Raw genomic sequence first — 17716 nt, 5'->3', positions numbered from 1 at the left:
TCATCCATGATGGATGTTTTTATGCTCAAAGAGTTAAGCCTAAGTGGCTAAACTTCATATGTTTTCTCTGGCCTATAAAATACACAATTGCACAATATAACACAGCACACATCCATCAATACATAATGCCACAGTTGCACACAGTCAGGTCATGTTTTGAAAGGCAGAATCAGTGTATTTCTTGTGCTGAGGAATGAAAAATGGAAACATTTATTCTCATTATTATTATTATTATTATTTTTAATGGTCTAATTTGATTATAGAGCAGTAACACCTTAAATATGAACAGTGGGCTCCACAACACAGAGTCTGCTGAGGTCCAAACTGTTCCACCAGGTTGCCTGATGTCAGAATTGTCAGTGCAGACATGTAAATTCAGAGCACGGCCATTGTCCAGTCCAGCCAAGGGGCCAAGTCTAAGTTCCTGTTCTTCATAGGAAACCTGTGCTATCCCCTCTCCCTCACATTACAACCCCTAATTCGGGAAATTAAGATGCCCTTTGTGTGATATTTCTCAGTCTTTCTTCCTTCCCATGCCAATCAAAGACAAGTTGCCCAGTTCAAAGCTCCATCTGATGCTCCTATAGGTGCCATTTCTTTTCAATCAAAGGCCAACAAAGCTCCCACAATCAACAACTCAGGTGTTAATTAACATCCAGGCATTTGCATTCAAAAGCAGTCCAATTTATAGGTCATTCCCTTCCATTTGTGAAACACGGCCTCCTCCTATGCTGTTTGTAGAGGGGCCCAGTTTAACGCTGCTCTTGACTAATATTACAGAGGGGCCCCCAAGAGTTGGCTCTGGGTTGGGATGTCTGTGCATCAGACATCAGCATCTCCACAGCAAGGCGGGGCTGCTCCAAAGAGTCAATATTGAACTTGTGTTGGTGGTCAGAGCAAATTCCTCATTATTCACACGCCTGCTTTGTCCTCTGACTTCCTGATCTGCTATTGCCTGCTTTATCCCAATATCAAATATTTGGGCTCTAGTCCCCGAGTCTGGATCAGTCCCATGGAGCCGGCAGCCAATAATCATCGATCAGTCTGACAGAGGGGGAAAGCGCCAGACCATGTGCAGGGACAATGCAAGTATTGCTCGATGGGCTCCACATCTAGACAGAGAATACAAGAGAATACAGGCCAGTCTAATTGCATTTCACGCTGCTGATGGCGGTCAATCAGCGCAGAGACGGAGGGGTTTAATCCCAGCGCAGACTTACCCAAATAGGATCAGACGTGATTAGATAGGACTAACAACAAATATTTTTCATTAACTTTTTAATTGATCGACACAGGCGAGACTTTTAGTGTGCAGGATACCGATAACGACCCTGATCGGAACAATGCAACAATTATACATCTAGTTATATTTTTTGGTGGATGATCATTTAAATGTCTTCTTAAATTGTGCATACTTTTAGAAAAATCAACAAAACAGTCGAAATTGAGCAATATAAACTACTTTCAACACACACACAAAACTATTTATGGTAAATACCAGAGAGCTGCATAATCAGCAACCCACCAGTCTAACAGTTCAATTCAATTCAGTTTATTTTGTATAGCCCAGAATCACAAATTACAAATTTGCCTCAGAGGGCTTTACAATCTGACACATCCTCTGTCCTTCCCTCATGTTTACATCCTCTGTCCTTACATCCTCTGTCCTTACCCTCACATCCTCTGTCCTTACACCCTCTGTCCTTCCCTCACATCCATCCTCTGTCCTTACACCCTCACATCCTCTGTCCTTAGACCCTCACATCCTCTGTCCTTAGACCCTCACATCCTCTGTCCTTAGACCCTCACATCCTCTGTCCTTACATCCTCTGTCCTTCATCCTGTCTGTCCATCCTCTGTCCTTAGACCCACATCACATCCTCTGTCCTTAGACCCTCACATCCTCTGTCCTTACACCCTCACATCCTCTGTCCTTAGACCCTCACACCCTCCATCCTCTGTCCTTAGACCCTCACATCCTCTGTCCTTACACCCTCACATCCTCTGTCCTTACACCCTCACATCCTCTGTCCTTCCCTCACATTCACAGGAAAAACTCCCCTAAAAACCCCTTTAACAGGGAGAAAAAAGGAAGAAACCTCTGGGAGAACGACAGAGGAGGGATCCTTCTCCCAGGATGGACAGAATGCAATAGATGTCATGTGTACAGAATGAGCAGCATAACATAACAGTTGCGTGGAGGCTGTTTGTACAGCAGGGGGCGCTCTGGGGACGCTGCAGGCCGTTTTAAAGGGAACATCCACCTTTAAACAGTATGTGCATTGTGTGATTTGGGACAGAAACTATTTCTAAAAAGAGATTCTTCCCATGCAGGAAACTCCACTCAAGACTTCAATCGATGACGTCATCTGTTCACATCATTTTCCCAACTGCACATTTTTATATTCTGTTGTAAATATTGCACCATAACTCCACTGTAAACTGCATGTACTGTTATGACCTGTTTTTATCTGCTTGTTTTTTTAAATTATAATCTCTATCTTATTTTTATTCTATTTCGAGTGTTTAAGTTAGTCAAAAGGAAACTCAAAGATAAATGTAATGATAATAAAACCCCCAATTTATTCATATTAAAATGGAACTAAAAAAAAAATACAATAAAAGCTATCATGTATGTGCATTAATATTAGAGTGGATTATTATCTTTACAAGGGACCATGGTTCTGCAGTGCCACACCCGATGAAGAGCGTCACAAATGTTGTGCAGAAAATGTTCCCAACAATCAATCATCTCAGAAGTAACACATTGTGAAATATAAAAATGTATATGCTCCTCGTAAACAGACATGCCAAAAGCAGCGTGCTTCGGATTACACTTGGTCACCATCAAAATCTATTTCATTGAATACATCTTGCATGCTAAATTGTTTTGTGTGTGTATGTGTGTGTGCTTCTCTGTGACTTTCTTCTGCCTGGCACTACAGAGAAGAATCCACTTTTCTGAAATATAGAAGGGTTTAATGTTAAGTTGACATGTTATCTTGTGTTTGGCACACCTTTGACACTAGGACTCTACCTACGTCTGTCTCTCTACCCCCCACCACCACCACCATTCAGCTTCAGGCCGTTAACCATTAATGGATGTACTTTGAGCGGCGATAAGCACCTCACCTCAAAAGGATGGGACGGTGATAGTTCAGAGCAACACACTGTAATACTGTGAAATATCATTGTTTACTCAGTACTTTATTAATGAGTCATGACATGACTGTTACTGGTAATGTGAGCATAATTGCCTCTCAAACAGGTTTATTAAAAAAAAAGAATTATGCTCATGGTGCAGGTGCAAATGTGACAGCCTGCAGGAACCCAGGATCATCAGAAAACTAAAGATAGTTTACTATCAGTGTTAAGCTTTTCTCGCCAGTGAGTCCAAGGGGCAGAAGATCAGCTGGACTAACTAGACGCACCTTGAGAGATGGGAGGAGCAGTCAGGAGTAGAAGAAATGCAATAATATAATACAATGTTCTTATTTTCAAATGAAAATAAAGAAATTGAAAGCCACAAGTTACTAATTCTGATGCCATGTTGGCCTGAGAGGTGCATGTAGATGCAGAGCTATACTAATATAAACACACACACACACACACACACACACACACACACACACACACACACACACACACACACACACACACACACACACAAAGTATGAAAATGTGTTGTCTGAAGGTTGTGTGAATGTGTCCCACTGCAACAGTCACATTGATGCAGTCCACACCATTGCATAGGTACAATTAAAGGGACAGCAGTCACTGTTGTCCCAGTTCTGGAGAAACTGTGTCCTCTCCGCACCACGTCACCAGCAGACTGACAGACAGCCCGCAGTTTCCATTCACAACATTGACAGCCCCCACCAACACCACCACCACCACCACCTCCACCCCTTCCGCACAGCAGATGCTGTGACGGGCGCCATGATGATGATCTGGGATTTTGCCTGCAGCAGCAACCAGAGATGCTACAACGGCGGAGAAGATACGCCGCTAGCTCTAAAAGGATTCAAGGAATGGGCACATCAAAGATGGCCGATTGAGGATTCGACGCTATGCGCATGCGCGAAAGTTGGAAACGTTCGAAATTCTTCGTAAAAACGAGACGCACGGCGGTCTCAAAACGTACGGCGTTGCTAAGATACATCCTCCATCGAGTTAGGAAGAGGTTAAGTATTGTTTAGAGGGTTCATACGTTCTCTTTTGAATGTGTACAAGTAGTTTAGCGAGCCAAGCGTCCATTTGTAACTCATTCATAGTTTACTTCCCACAATGCAGTGCGGCGTAACGGACGGAGCTGTCTACTTGGCTGTCTTTCCCCGTTGAGCGTCTCTGGCTGCTGGTAGCTTGACTGAGCAAAGACGGCGAGAAGCGAAGCGACCGACCGGCGGGGGAGGCAGGCAAGGCAAAGGAAAGGAAGGGAAAGGGAAGGACAGGACGGGGGCAATTTAGGCTGTGTATTTGGAATAAGCGAGACCAGACTACACAGCTCTTGACGTGAAACGAGCTCCGCTGTAACCTTCAACAAGGACCCGCATTTCTGACGGCTAACTTCTTGTTGTGCTGTCTGAACTCTCCAGAAACTAAAGACACATTCGGGACGAAGAGTGGGATTTAAAGAACAGATCTTGTGAAAACAAGGGAATATTTTTTTATTTATTTTTTTACAGTTGGATGGGAAAACAAGCGATACTGCCGAAAGTGGACACATCCAGTTAAACGTTAACACTGTGCATGTTGTACGATGGCGTTTAGGAACGAGGAAAAGTAACGTTAGCGTTAGCTCGCTGGCTAGCTAGCCACACGGCTAAGCTAGCAGGCTGCTAACTAAGCCTGTGTCGCCCTTCCATTCCTGGAGCAGAGGAGGGGCGCTGGGGCTTTGTAGCATTGCAGATCTGCCCTTTTTTTTTGGGTTACTCCAAGAATGGAGAATCCCAAATATCTGCCACAACAACAGCAGCCCAGGAGGATCTGTTGAACAGCTCCATTTATCCTCAGTTTGTGTCCCAGAGGAGACCAGTACACTGCCAGCCTGCGTTGGGATTTCATCAAAAAGCCAGGGTCTCTGATTGTGGTCACTTGTTTTCGGCGTGTGTGCCCTGTGGGGATCCGTATCACGAAAATGGGAACTGGATGACTGGATCTTCCAGAGGGAGATAATGAGTTGGCCGCAGAATTAGCCCCCTGGCTTATCCTCAATTAAAGTTCATTTTCTTGTATAATTGAGACATTTCAAGGTGAGAGAACTTCTTCACAGGCCTCTCTGTGTTAACTAACAGGCCGAGGAGGTTGCTCGCTCCTTCCCCCCCTTACCCATCCCCTCCATCATCATCATCATCATCATCATTACTTCCAAAATCAGCAAGCCGGAATAATCATGTCGGGAGAGGTGCGTTTGAAGAAGCTGGAGAAGCTGATCCTGGACGGGCCGGCTCAGTCTAACGGCCAGTGTCTGAGTGTGGAGACCTTGTTGGACATCCTGGTGTGCCTCTACGATGAGTGCAACAACTCCCCAATACGAAGAGAGAAGAACATCCTGGAGTTTTTGGAATGGGGTGAGCAAGTCTCTTTCTTTATTTCCTCTTATTTTGGCCCATGCCTTCAACCTCCCTGTCTATTCTTTTTTTTTTCTTCTTCTTTTTGGTAAGCTGATAGTGTTGGTGGTGCAGTGGCCCTCCCTTCACCATCACATTCCTTTTATAGTAGTAGTTGGGCTCAGTTGGCCTGCTCTCTCCTCACTCAAAACCCTCCCTAAAAAAACTCAAAACAAGGCCACTCTGCTCTTGTGTGTTTTTTGCAAATGAATCTCTCACACACACACACACACACACACACACACACACACACACACACACACACGACAGCATGTTGAAGTTGCTGGAAACGGCACATTAAACAGAATATGTGTCTTGTCACCAAAAAAAACCCAGAAGAAAAAGGCGGTAGCAAGCAAGCAGAAAATGCGAGACATAACCAAACACACAATGGTAGATTATATGTAGGGAGGAGGATCTTACACAGGCCCAGTCAGAGTTTTGATACCAATCCAGGAAAGCTCTCATAAAGATGTCCTTATCCTCCAGGCTACCATTTATTCTTATGAAAACACACGCATTCGTCAAGAAGACGCCTCTCTGTCATTGCACCTAACCCTCTTTGGGCCACTTTTGGTATTGGCAGCAACTTTGCATGGCTGTATGCTTTCCTGTTTTATGGGCGTGTGTTGGTGACAGTTTTATGATAACTAACCTAGCTGTCTCTCATCAGACAGACTTGTCATAAAAGAAAATAGTTTTTGGTCTCAAGCGCAGCAGCATATAGATCACTTAGCCTAAATATTTCGATTAGTTTAGTAACTCTCCCCCTCTCCTGGTTAATGCAAAGTCAGAGACAACAACACACACACACACACACACACACACACACACACACACACACACACACACACACACACACACACACACACACACACAACTCAATCATTTGTGTGTGTGTGTGTGTGTGTGTGTGTGTGTGTGTGTGTGTGTGTGTGTGTGTGTGAGACAGACACACTGGGGGTTAGGTTTGTGCATGAAGCAGGAATGTGAACAACTCACCTTTTTTATCTGGCGCAGAGGCCCAGCTAGCTGCCGGAGCATGCCTGACTGGCCTGCATGTCTTTTAAAGCCCTGGAAGAAATGCTGCAGCGGTCTGAGGCAGTCAAGATTCAAATCATTCGCCCCTGGATCAGATACATTTACAATACAGCGCGCAAAAAAAGTATTATGAAAAGAAGGTGCAGTTTGGCACATTTGCTGGCATCTTTAATTCTTTTTATTTTATTTCTGAAACTGCAGTGTTAGAACAGGCAGCAGTTTAGCCCATTGTAGAGAGGCAGCGGCAGACTAACAGGATGGCAGTTAAATCAGTCAAACAGTGGTTAAGTTTGGCTGTGGTCGCTTAGTTGGTTTACCTCACCAGCCACCATCTGGACAACCTATTCTGTGCTAAAAATGGAGCTACGCTGGCTAGTAAAATACTGGAAGTGGCTGGAATTTGGTGATTTTTTTTTTTTGGTTGTATTTTAAGAGGTACTTTCCTGCCTGTCTAAAAGCCATTTCTTCCAACTTTGTTTAGTCATTACACATCATGTGTTGTTTCCTTTAGAGCATCCTGTTTTTTTCCCACCCCCAGCCAGTCTGGCTTGCAGCAGTGCTGGCATGCCCTGGCCTTAAAGGAGAGGTGCTGGGGGCTTTTAGGGTGCCAAGTGGTGACTTCACCCTGACATTTCCCAGTGTTAACTCTAGACACTCTCCGGCTGAGCTCAGCTCACACGTGCAGCTGTGCCCGAGCAGTCGCAGTCCTGTTAAGGTCCCATGTTGTTGCTTGTTATGGTGTTCCTCTCCAGAGGGATTTGAATGAGAATCCTCCAGCTTCTACAGCTAATAGCAATTAATTTAATTCACTTGCATAGGTTTTTCCCCTCGAGGGCAATGAATCTGAAAGTATGTAACCAAAATGATTTGATTGTGGTTATTAGGTGGCCTTGATGGAAAGGCCTTGTTGTCTTCTTCCAAAAGAGTCTTGTACTCCTATTGAAGATTTCTCACTCCATACACGAGAGACAAGGGTACAAACGGTAGTCTCACCCATTTAAAAACATGGTCTTTGCCATGTCCAATGTTAATGGTTTTACATTTCTAAAACCTCTGATATGAGCTGACACAGCCATCAAAGCACGGAATGCAGCAACCCGGCCCATTAACAACTGAGGGAAACCCTGCCCAAACAGAGGTACCATGATGCTTCACTCGCCTCCTTTAACTATGACTACATGTACCCCTCTCTGTAACAGAATGAAAGATGGCTATCAGACACTTGTTGTGCCTCCTGGTGGAGGGTACCCAGCGAGACGTAACGAGATCCTTGGATGTCTCCGCTGTTGGTGTCTGTGATCTAGATAAAGTATTTTGGAAGTGTCACCGTTTGACTTGGCTGTCTTCGACTTTCAACAGCATTTGTTCAAATTGAATGTAGAGGGTGTCAGCAAGAAGGACGAACTCGGAGAGAATTATCTGTCATATGTAAACTAAACTAAAAAGACATTTAGGTAAAATGTGCAAATCCCCTTTCTTGCTGAGAGTTTGATGAGAACAAGGATAAAACGTTCATATCTGCTGTTGCTTTATGTGATACACATTGTGATACAGCGTAACAGTCTAGCATTTTGTGGTAAGGCATGTATGTGCTTCAACATTAGTCAAAAACCCACATTATTGACTTCCTGATATAAGAGCAGTATTAGCAGACAAAAAAAAAATTCATCTGTGAAGGATTGAAATTAGGTCCCTCATTAGAATTAGGTTAACCACTTATTGCATAACGTATGGAGATGACCTTGATCATTTTTATGTCAATTACTTATTATACGATATATTGACATGACCTCGATCAATTTTACTTTATCAACATATCGTGTAATATTTGAACCATTTGGCAACCATCTTGAGAAATTGGAAACCAATTTCTTCTGTTGCCGTCAGTGGCAACCACTTTGTTACATGTAAAAAACATGAAGAGCAAACAGCAGAACAAATGGATTTGTTGCATTACTTGAGGCTGGACACGTTAACTGATAACACTTCAAATTCAAATGCTGTAATAGGTATCCGATCAAACACAAACCAGAAAGAATTTGGTTCAGTAACTGTAATGACACTTTTATTCTTTTATGTCACGTTTTCATCAAATAACTGCATATTATCTTAATCACTGAAAATATATGATGACTAACCATATTTTCAGTTTCGCCAACCTAAAGCTGATTCCCTGTCTCCAGCCTGGCAACCACTTTTAAAAGAAAGTTTTATCCCCTACTATGTAATTATTGCATCATTGTCACAAAATGACAATAATATAATTTATTGCAATTATTATCCGGGCCAGTATATCGTCCAATAAAAGTAGTTGTGACAGGCTTAGGTGAAATTACTTTGTTTTTAGCATTGTGATAACTCCACCTAACCACACCTCTGTGGTGAAGTCATCAACGATAATATGGTCTTGATTTGTTTCACAAAAAGCGTCACACGCTGTTTGTAATGTTTGGACAATTCTTAGCAAAATGTTAGCTGAAGAAGTGATATAATGAAAGAGCTCCCCCCCCCCAGAGCCAGAGAGTTCACATGACTTATCAAGGCCTATAAGGAACGGATTGGATCAAACGGATAGCGTTAACACGTACTCAAAACGCAGTTTAATCTTACACAGGGAAAAATGGTTCAAGATGGGCCTCGTGAAATCTAAGACCTCTTCAACTTGTGAGTGATCTGCCTTTGTCAGCCACTCAGAGACCGACTCTGCAGCTACAGAAAAAAAAAAAAAAAAAAAAAGAAAGCGTACCTGTGTACCTTTTTTTAATTTTATTTTTTTAAATAGCTTTCACCTTTTTTGATAGCGTTCACCTTTTTTCTTCCTGAGAATGTACATGAGCCAGAGAAAAAGACAAACATTTGTATTGGGTTTGCTTTTCTTTCTTGTTTGGTGACCTCATTTCAGCTGAAATAGAGACCCCTACATGACCTGCGGCCAAAGGAGAAATGAACAGGGGAAAGTACGCTGTATCCTGACTCCTCACATATATACCGCAGACGTTTACTCTGTCCACCAACTTCACCAGCTCAGGCTGTGCTTGTGTTTATTCTCTTACGACACGGCTTGTCACATTCAGCACAAGCCAGCCAACTTATGTCAACATCTGTCTTGTTTGTTACGTCATCGGTTGTTTTAAATTTAATGGATTTCACTGTTTCTGCAGAGAGACTGCAAAAAATAACCAGCAATTCTCAGTAAGAAATGTAATAATGAATGTATCAGCATGATTTCAGTGTTTCAGTTAATTTAAGCACCAAACTCAGTGTAAAGTCCATCTTCATTTATTGTTTTAGGTGTTTTGTGCTCTTCATGAATGCCTCAGTTTTCTAAATGGGAAAGGGTTTCTGTGGACTTGCATTCAGTTGTCTTAGATATCCCATTTCCTACTTTTCTCCCATCATTTCCTGCTTTTTGTTTTATCCCGATCTATGTCCTTGTTTTGGGAACCAGATTGTCGGGCAGCTGAATGAAAGTGGGCGGCCATGCCAGCCCACAGTTGGCAAACATGGGGGAGGACGCCTAGCCTTTTCTCAATGCAGACTCAATGTTAGCCCGCAGTGGCCAGCTGTTCAGCTGCAGCTGATGTGAGCTCCACCCTGCAAGGCTTTTATTGGCAGCATGCCTCACACACTACTTACAGTGGAGACACACACAGACACACACACTCATTATTGTGGCTTAGCTTAACTGGGCTATCTCATAGTTCACAGACCGGAGTCCCTCCCTGTTATTCCCGTTATTGAACGGACCAGTAGAGCGGCCACTACGCCTATAAGAATGTTTGTGTCACATGGTTTCAGATTCTGCTCGTAAAAGGCCATTACACCCCGCCAAGAACAAACCAGGCTGTATGCAAGGCTAGCGTTAATTGCTGCTGCAGTGATCTTGCAGAGTTTGGTAAGACCATTGCCATGTGCTCTTAATTTTGGCAAACTATGGTGGATGATAGAGACAGAAGAGAGAGTTGGTTATATAGAAATGGAATAAAAGTAGAGCGGACATTCCAATTCAAATCAACGTACCTGGATGTCATAGCGGCGTCTGTTTTTTTGTGTACTGTTGCCACGGCGACCGTTGTGGCGGGCTAACTTGCATATAAACTAAACAGACTTGTGGCCTGTAGCGGACTAACTGAGGATGAGTCACAGCTTCGCCTCATTTTCTGTAATTTTATGTGTAGCATAAAAGCATGGTGGAATTTTCAAGCTAGCTTGCTAATGCTCTTGGCCAGTGGCATCTAGGTCTAACGGTCCCTCAGCCTCTTTCCATGTCAGTCCGGAGAAGGACAAGCTAACGTTAGCTAGCTAACTAGCCGGCTGTATGCTAATTAGTAATCTAGCTTGTGGGCTGTTGGCTAATAGCAGTGCTGGTTCTAACTGTTCCTCTGCCTTGCTACCCCTCACTCCGAGGAAGGACAAGCTAACGTTATCAAGTTAACTATCCAGCCATCCGTCCCTGGAGCTGCGCCCGCTCTTGTCCTGGCGAGTGGCGACGACGCTTTACAGCCCCCGCCGATGTGTGTTGTAACCATGACAACTAAATCAACATTAGTGACAATCAACATTTTCTTTTGTATTAGTCAAATGACCACTGAAAAACGTTCAATGTCCGTTCTACTCCTGTTCTGTTTGTATGATTTTTGAAGCAGTGTTTTATTGTGTTGGGGTCAAGGTCAGGACTTGGTGCGTATAGATTTAAATAAATCCGTAGAGACATGAAGTAACTGAAATAGGTGAATTATGACTTTCAAATCAACATATTGAAAGTCATAATTTATAAATCAAAACTCAAATGTGATCGATGCCAGGGAAATACATGTTGGCATCAAAGAGGAGACTTTATCACTAATGTCCCGAATGTCAATATCAGTGTTTGGGCTGGATTCTATCAGGACATCCTTTTTGCCCCTCAAGTTGTTCTGCCGTTTCCCGTCTGGCCGTCCGGTGGTTACGGCGGGGCCCAGAGAACAGGAAGGAAACACAAGGCCTCAGTTAGCTGGTCAGGGACCCTTCGGGAACATGATGTCATACGAGGAAACTGGACATCTGTACGGCATTGTGTCATTGTGTGCTCTGCGGGCTCGCTCGTTGTCCCAACAGTTTGGCGTTGTTGGGAACGTGCAAGGTCACCAGCTTGTTTATTTCCTTGCTGGTGGTTTCCCCCTCTCACATACAGGCAGTCTGCTGTCTTGAATGCTGAGATGCTCTCTGAGTTCTTTTTGACACACACACACACACACACACACACACACACACACACACACACACACACACACACACACACACACACACACACACACACACACACACACACACACACACACACACACACACACACACACACACACACACACCTTTTTCCATTGTCCAGAGTTGACTCGCAAACAATCAGACATAGCAGAGGGGCCCATGTAGATCCTCTCCTGGTGTCCAATGCTTCTCACCAGAGTTTAGTGTCTCAAGGGGAGCAGTCTAGGAGCCACTGACACTTTATTACGCTCGTTTTATTTCATTGCGTCTTCATTTCACGTAGTTAGAATTAACCTTACGGCATTCCAAACAAGCCTGCCAAAAGAAGAAATATATTATATATCATTCATTAACAGAAGATCATATAATAATAATAATAATAATAATAATAATAATAATACAAAACATGTGTAGCTTATTGATTACTAATATAATCAATAGCATCTCCCTGCCTGGTGAGCTCACACCCCCTAATCCCAATCCCATGTTTTATAATGCAGGCTTTCTGTTCAAAATGTGAAGCATCTGAAGCCCAGATAACCTTGGTGACAACCAAGGTTCTATTTTTTCTTTCAGACTTTGTAAAGCCTCCTGCGTAGCCACAGAGGCTGAGTAGTACTCCACATGAAGAATACACCAACCTTGATGTGTGAAATCAGTAGAGTGCCCCAGCTAACAGCATTCTTTTTCCCAAAATCCAAAAGGCCACTTCTAATTTGGCATTAAATAAAGTCATATAACATACTGGGGACCTAGTATTATAATGGTCTGCTAGCTAGCCATGGGTCAGTGTAGCTAATTAATAACCTCACATTTCATGTGAGGTTATTAATAACTTTCCTTCTTATGGCGTATCCATAACTTAAGGGATAACATAAGTCGGCTCTGTTAGTTATAGGGATGCACCGGTACCGATCCCAATATCTGATATTGGACCAATACTGAATCTAATATTTGGATCGAGCATCGGTGAAAATGGGGCCGACCTATTCACTTACATTCTGTGATAAACTGGAATTAAATTTGGAATTTGATTCCCTGTTTAAGTATTGAGATTTGTTGCTTCATAAAAAATGCAGATTTTTTTTTTCTTAATCTTGAAGATTTTGTTTCCCTCAGTTGCTAGTGTACGATATATTATTTTGATAATAAATAACAATTCAGTAAATTTATATCCAAGCATTTATTTGTTAAATGTTTTTTCACTTTTAAATTTTTCTTTTGGTATCAAAGCCTGAAAAAGTCGTATCAGGGCATCCTTAGTTGGGTATAGCCAAATTTTGAAGACATTTTTTTTAAATGTTCTCATGGCACCACTCGGTAGGTGGGTATAAGAAACTGTATATCTGTGGTAGCAAAGATGGGATTGCTGCGCTCCATGCTCAGGATTACCCGGAGCTGTACTGGAGTAATACATGTGAAATTGTGCGTGGCATTTTTCAGCATCTGGGTACTTTACTGATTGGCCTTTACAAACACTTAGTCAGTCTGTCTGGGAGCTTTGCAGGCAGGGAATGCCTGCTGCTAATTGTGATGTGTCATCACAAAGTGTCAGGGGAATGGTCGGCTTCCTTCCTTCGTCTCCCAGAGGACACGCTGTAGTGCAGGTCATTAGCCGGCCTCTCAGGACCCTCTGGATCTGACTGCAAATGCCCCCCCCCTCCTTACTTCACCTTCACATCCTCCCATCTCCTTTCTCTCTTCTGCTCTCTCTCCACCTCATTCTTCCCCCGCAGTGCCCGTTTGCTGGGGTTCAGCTGACCTCCGCTCAGCTGTCTGTCCAGTGTTTACAGACCAGGTGAAAATGAACCCGATCGGTTGGCTGCGTCGGCTCATTATAATGTTATGCTTCTTTTTTTTTTATTTCTACTCCAGCTTTTGTTTGAAACGAGTCCTTCTCTAGGGAGACGTTAGCTTAACACAAATCTAAAAAAAAAAATTGAATTCTGTCTCATTGGGTATCCGCATCAGCTTTTATTGAAACCGTCATAGGTATTCACGTTAATTTAACAGCTTCAACACCAATTATTGTTGAGATTAATTTCTGGGAAATTACAAGAGGCCTCAGCGCTACTTCTAACACTTTTAATCATTGGTGAGAGTGTGGCTCTACACACACTGAAGGAAAACCGTCGATCTGCTCTCCCTGCAATGACTCTTCAGCTCAGAGGAGCAATTAGCAAGTCTTGCTTTTCGTCTGCCAGCTCAGTCTGCACCGATGACACACACACACACACACACACACACACACACACACACACACACACACACACACACACACACACACACAGACACAGACACACAGACACACACACGGACACACACACACAGACAGAGCAACATTGTTTTCTCACAAGGTCTTTTCTTTTTTTTTATGTTGTGAAAGGGTGAATTTTGGAAAGCTGCTCTTCCCCTCCACCCGTTCAGCCAAAACGGTCCCACGGCCAACTGGCGAGGGCGCTGGCCTGCATAGTTTTGTCTCGTCCCGTACTCGCTGAATCAGGAGTGTATGTGGTCTCGCTGAGCAAGATGGAAGTGAAAGCCAAGTCAATAAACGGTGGAAAATTCAGAAAACATTTCTCAATTTCTTCATTCATAAAAATGATATGGAACCCATTATAGTTCCAGCATCGCATCAAAGGAATACTCTTATTAAAAAAATCTATCTTTAAAGCGACTATAATATTTCATCTCCCTCTTAACAAGGAACCTATGAATAATTATCACCGAACTCTACAGTTCCACTCAACTCATCTTTTCACTAAATCTTTTGGTTTTCCGTCCCGCAGCTGTATTTTTTATGATTCATGCTCATCGTTCTCGTAGCAGCGTTTCCAGCTGCAACAGGCAGCTGTTCTCACTTTAAAAAAAAAGTTTTAGAAACCCACTGCCCAACACCAAACAGCAGACAAACAAACTAAGAAAATAACCGCTGAACATTAGCCTTTAGCAGCTAAAGAGACCGCTCATTTCTGTCAGGAGTTGGTGGGGATTAAACCGGAGCTTAAAGGAGAGGGAATGTTGGACTTTGATTCACCAGGTGACAGAAACACTGTCAAACTCCAGATTAATGTTGCTTCTTACCTGCTGGTTGTGTAAATATGCAACTGTATGCTCACAAGGTTGCCAGAAGTATGAAAGGGATGGTTGGGATGTTTAGTAGTGTGTTTCTATGAGGTACTTAGTCAGTGTATTACTACAGAGATGGATAGTTTGGAGAAACAGACATGATCACCAGCACGGGAGAAAAGCAATGTACTGCTGTGAACGTATTTTATACACCTAAAATAATCAATATAAGTATATCAGAGTGTACGCTATATTTAGAATATTGTTACTGCTTTACCTTCCCGTCACACAGCCCCTTCCAATGGAAACTGAAGCTGTTGTATCCATCTACGCTCTCGCAACCAGACTGTATGGAAAAAAACAGTCATTTAACCTTGTTGAACATATGGTTTTTTTTCTCAAAGGAGTCCGGTGGCTTTGGCGAGAGCATAGATAACGGCTTAAGTTCCCTGTCGGAAATAAACATCGTATAGCTGTCTCTCGATAAGGTAAACCGATGAAACTGTTCTGAGTAGCACTTGAACGGATATTTTTTGGCGGCCTTTCTTTAAGGTGTGTAAAATACATCCACCGCAGGACATTGCTTTTCTACCGTACTAGTACTCCTGTCCAAACTCCATCTACTGTAGGTAATACACTGACTATGGAGAAGTAGCTCATACAACTTTACTTAAAACGTAAAAACTGTCCCTTTTTAAACACTGATTGTTTATAGGATTGAAAGTTGGCGCTGAAAAGTTTGTAGCTTTCTTTTTTTTTATTTTTATAGAAAATATCAGCTACAGTCAGCCCGGAGTTACAGAATTCAAATGAGGACAAAATGTCATTTTGAAAAAAAAAAAAAAAAAAGAAAATGGCCATAGAAAGCAGCATAATCCACCTCTCTACAGGTGATCTTTCTTTTCAGTTTAACACAAAGCCTCTGAATGATGACGCTTACTCATGCTCAATCTCAATGTGTCAGGAGAACTATTGATTCTATTATTATTAAATTCCCAGTGTTGCGCACATGTTCACCAGTAGTGTATTTCATGTTGTATGTATTGTGATACTTTGTAAGGACGAAACATCCCAGTTTGGAGACAGCTTCTTGTTTAACCACAGTTAAATCCAGGGATTAAGGAATCTAAGACTTTTTGGGCAGCAGCCATAGACACAATTTGGGCAGTTTAGATCCAATTCAAACTGTGTGTACACACTATAATATTATTTATATGATCTTTGTTTAGATGAGTATTAAAGGTGGGTTTCTAGAAGAGGCAAATCACTTTTAATTGTCCAAACAACTGAATTAACAGTTGTTTGGACAATTAAAAGTTAGCCATGGGGAATATGCTCTTACTTTCTGTATCACTTCTGTTTTTCTATTGCGTCTGAATTAGCATGGGACAAGCATTGATTTGTAGATGCTCATTCCAACCAGCTAGTCAGCCTAGTTCAGTACACGTGTTATGTTTTGTTCATAGGGATTTCTTCTTCTCCATGCAACAGCTCTGCTTCTGTCTGCTGTTCTGCTGAAGGCCATGTCCACAAAAACCCGTTTTCAAACGGTCTCCGTCCACACATGCGTTTCAGCATCGTTTTCGAAATAATTTGCGTCCAGACTTGCTCCCCTGAAAACGAATATCACGTGACTATTCACGTACACTGGGCATGCGCGTGCCGGTGTAAACAGGAAGTACATTGGTTGCTTGGTTACAGATAATACGATTACACTACTCTTGATACTCGTTGTGCTTTATACTTAAGAACTTCCTCTAAAATCTTCCTCCATAAACTCAAACAGACACATTTCGTGGAAGTTTTTAGAAGTTTTATTTTTCAAGCTTAGTCACAATACTGCAAGTCTAACTCTATCTCTCCCACACAGACAGCAAATTTACTTTAAATGAACAGTTATTAAACGAAGTTTACTAGATTATGGGTCCATACATTTGGTCAACACCATCAGAAGTCCGTTCCGTAGGGCTGATAACGCCGCTCGCCAATTGCTCCAATAACAGCTGATTCCAGCTGAAGCCAAAGAACTGAATCCCCTCCGGGTTGCCATGCATCACCTATGTTCCCCTGGGTCCTAAGTCCCTACATGCAAGGCTTCTTGCTGTTTATCAAGCATACCTTGAACATCTATGTACAAACATTTGTAACAAATACCACATTCTCCATGTTGAATTAACCTGGTAGTCGATCGGTATCAAGGCTGTTGTTGTTGTTCTCTTCCGGAAAAGGGTCATGTGGTATGGGGGTGACGAATCAGGAAAGGACATGTCGTAACTGCTAAGAACCAATCAAATGGCTTTCACGAAGATCATTAGCACACCACTGCATCACCTTCAATTCATCCACTCTAGTGGTCTAACTAACGTCTTTATATTTACAACAAATTGAATTGCTAATAGTCGCAGCCTGAGATTGAGACGCAGAAGTCTGAAGACCAACCTTTGGTCCTGGCTGCTTTATGTCCCTCTGCATGTGCCGTAGCCAGCGCATCCCCGGCTGCTTTGAGTAGAGGGCTCAGCTGTGTGTGTGTGTGTGTGTGTGTGTGTTGTGTATGTGTGTGTGTTTGTAAGAAGCGCTGACTCAGGCCCCAGCTCCTCATAGCTGGGCTGCATGTGGAATTTGGAGCAGAGGTGCAATGTTAGAGAGAGAGGGAGCAGCAGCTGTTTAGATGAGGCCAGGTCTGCCTCTTTGTCTATCCACCAGAGCCGTCTGTCTGTCTGTCTGTCTGTCTGTCTGTCTGTCTGTCTGTC

The 17716-nt window shown here is 42.8% G+C and overlaps 1 protein-coding gene across 4 annotated transcripts in view; it reads left to right on the top strand.

Annotated features, from left to right (window-relative positions):
* Positions 1-4091: 4091 nt before the first annotated feature.
* Positions 4092-17716, top strand: part of cdc42bpab (CDC42 binding protein kinase alpha (DMPK-like) b) — an 80836-nt gene continuing 67211 nt past the window's right edge. For all 4 annotated transcript variants that reach the window (XM_054618999.1, XM_054619000.1, XM_054618998.1 and 1 more), the window contains exons 1-2: positions 4092-4183; positions 4294-5570. In XM_054618999.1, coding sequence (XP_054474974.1) covers positions 5393-5570 — 178 coding nt within the window. In that variant the 5' untranslated portion in view covers positions 4092-4183; positions 4294-5392. The remainder of the gene's footprint in view (positions 4184-4293; positions 5571-17716) is intronic.

This window comes from Anoplopoma fimbria, chromosome 18, assembly GCF_027596085.1.
Source record: "Anoplopoma fimbria isolate UVic2021 breed Golden Eagle Sablefish chromosome 18, Afim_UVic_2022, whole genome shotgun sequence".
NCBI lineage: Eukaryota > Metazoa > Chordata > Actinopteri > Perciformes > Anoplopomatidae > Anoplopoma > Anoplopoma fimbria.
This window is presented reverse-complemented; position numbering and strand designations above follow the sequence as displayed.